The 8,397-nt window shown below is 31.0% G+C and overlaps 2 protein-coding genes across 4 annotated transcripts in view; one reads left to right on the top strand and one right to left on the bottom strand.

Annotated features, from left to right (window-relative positions):
• RUNX2 (runt-related transcription factor 2) overlaps window positions 1-8,397 on the top strand; it is a 238,790-nt gene that overhangs the window by 26,450 nt on the left and 203,943 nt on the right. The window lies entirely within an intron of this gene.
• SUPT3H (suppressor of Ty 3 homolog (S. cerevisiae)) overlaps window positions 1-8,397 on the bottom strand; it is a 499,577-nt gene that overhangs the window by 482,712 nt on the left and 8,468 nt on the right. Inside the window, exon 2 of the mRNA XM_012664653.1 lies at window positions 7,196-7,296. Within this exon, the coding sequence (XP_012520107.1) occupies window positions 7,196-7,296 (101 nt within the window). The remainder of the gene's footprint in view (window positions 1-7,195; window positions 7,297-8,397) is intronic.

The following is an 8,397-nucleotide window of genomic DNA, read 5'->3' as shown; positions in this document are numbered from 1 at the left end:
AAAATCTATTACCTCTTCTTACTTAAGTAACTCATTTAGTAGTTGTCTCAGTTTCCTTGAATAATAAGGGGCTTCCATGTGTTTAAGCCTCCCTGAATTATTCATACAGTAACTACAAACACACATACACACACACACACACACACACACACACACACACACCCCTTCTTCTCTATATGTTGCCACAGGGATCTCCAGATAAATTATCTTAAAAAATGTTAAAGCAAGCACAAAAGAAAGTTTATTGCACGTACTCTGTGTGTAAAAAGGAAAAAAAATCATATTTATATTTGTTCATATGTGAATAAAGAAACGCTGGAAGAATGCACAAAAATAAAACTTGTTATTCAAAGGAATGAAACCAGGCAACAGGCATAGGAGAATATCTTTTCACTGTTTACCTATTTTTAAATGTGTAAGTGTGTAACCTATTAAAAACTAAACTGAAAACAATTCTCATACACTAAAAAATATTACATTACCCAATATTGGCAAGACATACGTACATTATTAGTGGGATTGTAACTCATTAAAGCCTTTATGGAAGATCATCAAAAACCTTCCAAACAAGTATGCCCTCTGACCTAGGAATCCCACTTCTGGAAATTAGTCCTAATGAAATATCCAGTCACGTGCTCAAAGATAGATAAATAGGAAGTTCATTGCAATGCAATCCATAACATTAAAAAATTAGAGATAATTAATGTATTTAACAAGATTGCTTACAGATAGCATAATGGAATAGAAACTAAGTTACACAATAATAGTAATTGTAATATGGGCTTTTGATATTTATTTTTTAATTTTTTTATATGCACTGGGAAAAAAACTGGAAAGAGAAATACTAAAGCATTAATAGCACTCTAATTCATTGAGTTTAAGGTATTCATTACGATCTGTGTTTTCTAATTTTTTCTGTTCAGAAAAAAACATGAACTGCTTCTATAATAGGGAAATATTTAAAAAAAAACACTTCATTTAGAATAAAATGTTAACAATTCAATATTAACAAATGTTAACAATTCAAATGTTAACAATAACAATTCCCTTATCCATAACATTTCCAGAGTCTTTTATTGGGGGAGGGGGTAGTTATTTGTTCCTAACATACAAAATCCACCAATACAGAAAGAACTAAACCAAGATCTTCTGGCTCCAAATTTATAATCTTCTCCACTGTATCATGCTATTTCAATCACTCACATATATAGCATTGTTTTTCTTTGTATCAATTTGCCCATTAAAATATTTATATTTTATTACAAATCCCAGATAAGTGAAGTTTTATGGTCTATTAAGAATAAACATTATCTATGTCCCCATACTTCTAAAAGACTAGAGATATTTATAAATGACATTGATAAGATCAAATTCTAGTCTGGAAGAAGCAGAATGAAAAAATACTATCAGTGCATGACTTAGGAATGAGTTTTATTCCAAGTTTGACTATTTGGAAAGTAATTCCACACAAAAAGAATGTTATTTTTGTTGAATAAATAAATATTAATTGAATGCCAGGCCAGTCCAAAAAATTTAATTTAACCCCTTACCCTATTAAATGCCATTGCCGGTCAGTGTAATACAGGAATAGGGAGAAAGCCGTGAAAGGCTAGTAACACTCCACTAGCCAGGGCGAACACTGGTAGGTAATAAGGTAGCTATTTTGTTTTAAGACAGAGAATGGAAAGTAAAGGAAGAAAGCAGTCAGTCATATATAACAGATTAAGGATTAGTGCTCAATACTTTTCTCAAGAAAAGTGATTTGTGAACTCTATCGTAGGAAAAAATGTTATGCCAATTAGAAAACTTTCTAATGACTATAGCAACATTTTTTTAAAAGGCACATGGTATTTTAATTAAGATTTTTTTAAAATATCTACACAGAGATATCTGAAAAAGATATATTTGCAAAAGGTGGAATATTCATACCAACATATATTTTTGTGACATATTTTAATATGTTAAAAATACACATACATACACACGTGTGTGTATGTATTTCTATTTATCTATCTTTGAGCACGTTACCACCTTAAAATACATCACAAGATAAGTCAATTCTCATTTCTTTGTAGTGTAAAACTGCCTATCAGTTTCACATCTAAAAAGAATCAAGACTGTGCTTTGGTAAACTTAAAACCTATCCTGGGCCTTTAGAATCAGCAAATAGTCAAAATCAAAAAGATTCATTCCTCTATATTAGGAATCTACTATTCTTTACTAAAATTATACCCTTTTAATTTGGGGAGCTGTTTACATCCTATATCAACAAAATTTACAATAGGGAGGCAAATCAACACATAATCATAAATATCAAATTTTAATTTCCTATCTAAAGTTTCTAACCACTCTGATATATTTTTAGTACTTAAGAATCCCTTTTTATCCAGTACCTTTTTTAAAGATTAATTTTGAACCTGATACATTTAAAACAAGTTTTCAAAGTTCAGCATAACAAAAATAATGAATAGACAAAATACTATATAACATATTGCTAATTTTATAGCTATCAGAAATTTTACAAATATAGCTACATAAAAACGAGACCCAAAACTCACAATGTTATTATATATTCAATTACACTTGCTGGCATGAGAATCAAGTGTCATACAATAAATTCAGAGCTACAGTCACAAAATTTTCAGAAATACTATGTACATATGTTACATATATTCCCAAAAAAACATTTTTAAGAAACTGAACACATTATTAGTCATACTTTCTAAAACATGGAACGTAAATGTAATAATAAACCTCCCAATCAAATCTGACCTGCCAAAGTAGCCAAAAATTATCATCTCCAAATCTTTAAAGATTTGTGGAATCATGACAACTTAAAAAAAAAAGGAAGAACAAAAAAGCCAATGACTATTAAGAGAAAATATAAAATCAACAGGATATAACATTTTCCCAGTTTCAATAAAAATATATGCAACCCAGAAAAAGTTTTCTCTCTATAACTTATATTTTCTACATTTCTTCTGTGCTGTCCAATATGGTAGCCACTTGCTACATGTGGCTATTTAAATTTAATTAAAATAAAATGAAATTGAAAATGCAGTTGCTCAGTTGCCTAGCTTACTTAATTCACTCAATAGGTACATGTCAGCTATCATACTAGACAGAACAGAAACAGAAATTTCCATCAACTGTAGAAAGTTTTACTGAACAGCATGCTATAATGTAGACAAATCCTTTTTCTCTATAATTAAGAAATTCTTCCCATAAATTGCAAATATTTCCTCCTGCACTTGAAACACTTTTTATAAACTTCCTAATCGGTATGGAATGACGATAATTATTTTTTAAAAAGATAGTAACAACTAACAGGACAGTGTTTACCATGTGCTTTAATTCAATCTCTTTTAATCTTTACATTAACCTTGTGAGGTAGATACAAGTCCACAATCCCTTAACTGAAAGATGTATCATGGAATTCAGAAGTTTTCAGATTTCTGAAAGCTAATGCTGTACATAAACCATATGCTACATAATACCCTCAGCAGGGTCTAGGGAAGCACTCAGGAACAGTGGAATGTATGACTATTCACACTAAAAATAAGTGAAGACTATAAATAGCTGCACATCAATTAGGGCCTGGTTCTGCCATCAGATTAGTTCAGAACAGGGACTTCCATTCACCCGTGTGATAATTAGCAAATACACTTCAATTTTAGAATGACAGATCTGTGAATTTTTACTTATCTTTCTCCATATAACTAAGGATTTTCATCACAGTATTATTCAGATAACTCCATCTCTCTGAATTTCAAGAATTTATTTCTAAGAGTGGGCAAGAGATTTTTCTCCCTGGTAATTATACGTAGTATTCTAAACTGAAAGTCCCAGTTATTTTCTTTTCATGAGAAAACTAATAGTAATATTTAAATACAAAATCAAAATTTTATCATGCCACATTTATAAAATGACACTTGTTCAACCAAAGCACTTAACTCAATAGGATTTAGGAACTAACATTTCCTATTGCATTTCTAAAAGGAAAAAAAAGTATAACCAACTTCCCATTACACAGTGCTCTTATGTTCTCAATTTGCTTTTATACCAAATGCTATTGAGCTGTGAAACCTGACATCATCACCAGGCCTATAAACCTGAAAAAGTACAACATGACAAGGCAAGAAATATATAAATGGGTAAAATAAGAAAGAAATTGTTCAATGAAAACTTTTAAAATTAATTAAAATTCTTAAGAAGTTTGTTAAAATACCTACAAAGTGGACTGAAAAGATTTCTCAAGGCTGCTTGAGTTCAACAACCTAGAAATAAAAAAAAACTCTGGACTCTTCTCGCACAGGTTATTCAAAGAGCTGGGATAAACAGCATGTAGCAAATGTGCTCAGTTATAAAAACTAGGTAGGGCACAGCTGCTGTCAACCCAACCCCCTACCACTTAGGTGACTACTAATCCTTTAGTTTAGAATCTGTAGAAACACTTCCTAAAGAGTGCTTCACTGGTGATATTTACCACCGAAATTTAAAATATGGTAAGTTCTTCAAGGCTCTGATAGAACAGACTGGCTGCCAGTTCTATATTAAATAGCAGATCATGACAATTTCATTTGTGCTTGACAATTATACACCTTTCAGTGAAACTATTCATGGAAATGACACTACAATATTGTTATTTATTTCGAGGGCAGGAAGCCAGGAAAAAAACAGCTCAATAATAGTGAATAGATGGGAAATAGAGTAGCAGAGAATTGAAAAGCAGCAATACAAACAGGCTCAGAACTGTGAAACAGCAACAGTGAAGGAGAGATTCACAGAATGAGATTCCTCCAACACAAAATAAACACAGCAGCTTAATTAAGTCTGCACTTTCTCATTTGAAATGAGCACATAAGGATCAATTTTATATCAATTCTAATTTTACATAATCAAAAGCCTAAATTTCCATGGAAATATTGGTAAATTTTTTTAAATTCCTCCCCAATTTTGGTCCTATATCCCTGTTCTGTGAAGAAATTCATAACGGGAAAAAAATAACTTCAGACTACAAATGATGAATGTAACTATTAGGAGCGGCCACTCTATGAGGTTTGAAATAGAAGGAAAATGTACATTTATTCCAGAGGTGTGGCCAACAATAACTTTTGCAATCTGAATCTAGCTTAGGTACACTGGTTGGGAAGATGTTTGCAAAAGTATTTAGTAAGAAAGTGCTGAATTTAACTTACATTCTTTCTCAGTTTTCTTGAATGGCCTGAGGTCCATCAAATGCACTAAGTAGAACCTCTCCTATGTATAAATGACAAAAGGAAATACTACTCTACAGCTTTCTTCTTAAAGAGAGCTATTTTTATAGATCAGAGGTTATCCATCTTTTTCTGTTAAGGGCCATATAGTAAATATTTTCAGTTTTACAGGCCACATGGTCTCTGTCACAAATACTCAACTCTGCCATATAGCATGAAAGCAGCAACAGACAACAGATAAATGACTGAGGATGGCTGTGGTCCAATAAGATTTTATTTACAAAAACAGGCAGTAAACCCACGGCCATAGTTTGCTGACCTCTGCCATATATCATCTATTTTTAACTAACTAACAAATATATTGTTTCGATAAATATGATGAATTTTGAAATCATATACCTGGTATTTGCTTTAAAATACTTTATTTTTTAAAAAGTAGAGAGTAGGGAGAAAAGTTAAATAAGACTGGTAAAACACAACTATTGCTAAAGCCAGGTGATTAATATATGGGGTTCATTATACTATTCTCTATAATTTCATGAGTTTGAAAATCTCCAAGTTAAAATTTTTTTAAAAATACAAAGGAAATCAATGAACCAGCTCTACAGAAAAATGAATTTCCTCACCTTACTATAAACCATTTAAAACATGCTTAATATTTAAAACATAATTGACATAACACAACATAAAAGATTCCTAAAGCTACTAAAACTATAACGAAAAAACTTAAAACTAATCCACAAAAATGTATACAAGTCTAAACCCTTAAAATTTTCCATAATTTAAAACACAGGCTCACTTCATAGAGTTCCTAATTAGGTTTAATTTATTCCTCTTATCTAACAAAAGATGTCATCAATTTTGGACTTTAGAATACAATTTTTTATAAGAAATATATTAACATATAATAGGTCTATTACTTTTTAAATTAATGCATAATTTTTCTATTTCTCAGTTTTAAATTCCAAGCAATAAATATTAATAGATACAACTCACATAAACAAATCTTCTTTAGGGTCTTCAATAATGAAGACTGTAAAGGGATTCTATGATCAAAAAGTTTGAGAACTTTTGACCTAAATGTTTTCAAGGTTTTAAGGTATGTTTACCAAGCAACTACAGATATATGCTCGAAGTCATTTTATCTTTGAATAATCATCACATAGTGGTGTTAATCTACCATGAAGGCTATCAATATAAACCCACAACAGAAAGACACTTAAACCTTTAACAAAAATAGTCTTAAAAACTGCCTGATAAGTCATGAATAACGTATCCAGAGGAAAAGAAATGCTAAAATGTGTTGACCCCCTTGTAGACAATTGTCTCCACAATAAAGAAAAATTATTATGTGTCAATAGACATTTCTAATAAATATGCTACTTCCTATCAAATCAAGATATGTAGTCTCACTCAATGACATCAAGCTGAATACAGCCTTAAGAAAGAAATTTTAATGACCTGCAATTTCTCCAATATTGAATGATGTGTTTTTTAAATCCTCTAAGTTTCTTCCCAGTGTTCTGAAATATAGTGATTCCAAATATTATCAAACTAAAATCTAATTTAAATTAAGTTCATAAAATTAAGACATTTGAGAGAACTTCTCCATGAAAACATTTCAACTACCTAAGAATATAACCAGTTTCAAAATCATCTAAATCTAAAACAAAAATAGTAATAATCCATAACACAGATTTGAGCAAATAATAATTAGAGCAAATGTATTTACATGATTATTCATTCTACCTTTTATGAAGATGAACCAATATTCCTTTGTCAAATACAGTACCATTGTAGCATTCTTAACCAATTTTGCCTCTTCTGCATATGGCTATTTAAAACGTTATCGGAGACTATTTCGTTTGTACCTGATTAAATATAAATTATTTTGAAGTTTTACAAATTTTGTTATTTCTATTGCCTTTCTTCAACATGAATAAATTTAAAATAGTAATAGTATGCTGAGACATACTTACATCATACTCTGCAATTCTGTTGCAAAGCTTACAGACTTCCCTGTACTTCTTCCACTACTTGAAGTGGCAGTAGACATCGGGCTAGCTGCAGTATTATTCATCTAAATAAAAAGGAGAAATAAAGCTTACAAGATGTATTTAACTATAAATATTAATACATGCATGAAAAAATGAAAGCAATTATAAATTACTTCAAAAAGTATAGAAAATTTAAATCTCTGATTATTTGTTTTGCATAAAACTGTGCAAAACAGACCGTGCTTTCAGTCTCCTCAACTATAAATGGGAATGATAATCCCACCCTCTTAGGGTTGTTGTGAGAATTAAACAAATGCATGCAAAGATGCAGAACAGTATTTAGCACACAGTTAGGACACAATAAATGTCAGCTATTATAATAAGCAGAAAGACCTTAAGAACTCCCCTTTATTGATCTAAAAGCTTTTATATAAATTTAGATCTGTAAATTTCACAATCACACAAGTTTAAAAAACTTGAATATTTTAAAAGACCTCGCTGCAGTTCAACAAGTATTAAGTACTTTCCTTATAAAATAAATTTATTCAGTTTTCACTGCTGACATCACTAATTACTAGTCGCTCCAGCTCAAAAGCTCAATGATTATGTTTGACTCCTTCTCCTGCACCCTATAATTTGTAAGAAGCCAAGTAAATTCTACTTTATTTATATTCTCACATCCTTCCACTATTATTTTACTGACATGGCCCTCTATGAACTCTTATCTACATCTTCTCTCTCTCCATCTTGGTTCATTCTACACATTGCTGCCAAATTTATCTCCTTAATATATTCCTCTAATCTGACCACTCCTATGGGTAATGATAAAATTAATAAAGGGAACCTAAACCCAAGTCACTCACCAAGGGTTGAAATAGAAGGGCTGAGCCCCATGAAAGGAGGCTGAGAAAAAACCTACTTGAGATCACTGCCTGAGATAAGACTTACATGAAGCTTTTGAGAAGCCAACAGGACAAAGATCTAGCACAAGCGCACAGAAAGAAAAGGAAAAGAAAAAAGCTCCATTCAAATTGAGCCTGAAAACCAAAATTCTACCACACATAAAGAACCTAATGCTAAAACAGGCCATCACCTTTTTTAAGCCTAAATTTGTACTATTTTTTTCACACAGACTTTTGGAGTAATTACTTTTTACAAATGATATAGGAAAAGAAACATTACCA

Source organism: Propithecus coquereli, unplaced genomic scaffold (assembly GCF_000956105.1).
Source record: "Propithecus coquereli isolate 6110/MARCELLA unplaced genomic scaffold, Pcoq_1.0 Scaffold90, whole genome shotgun sequence".
In the NCBI taxonomy this organism is placed as follows: domain Eukaryota; kingdom Metazoa; phylum Chordata; class Mammalia; order Primates; family Indriidae; genus Propithecus; species Propithecus coquereli.
This window is presented reverse-complemented; position numbering and strand designations above follow the sequence as displayed.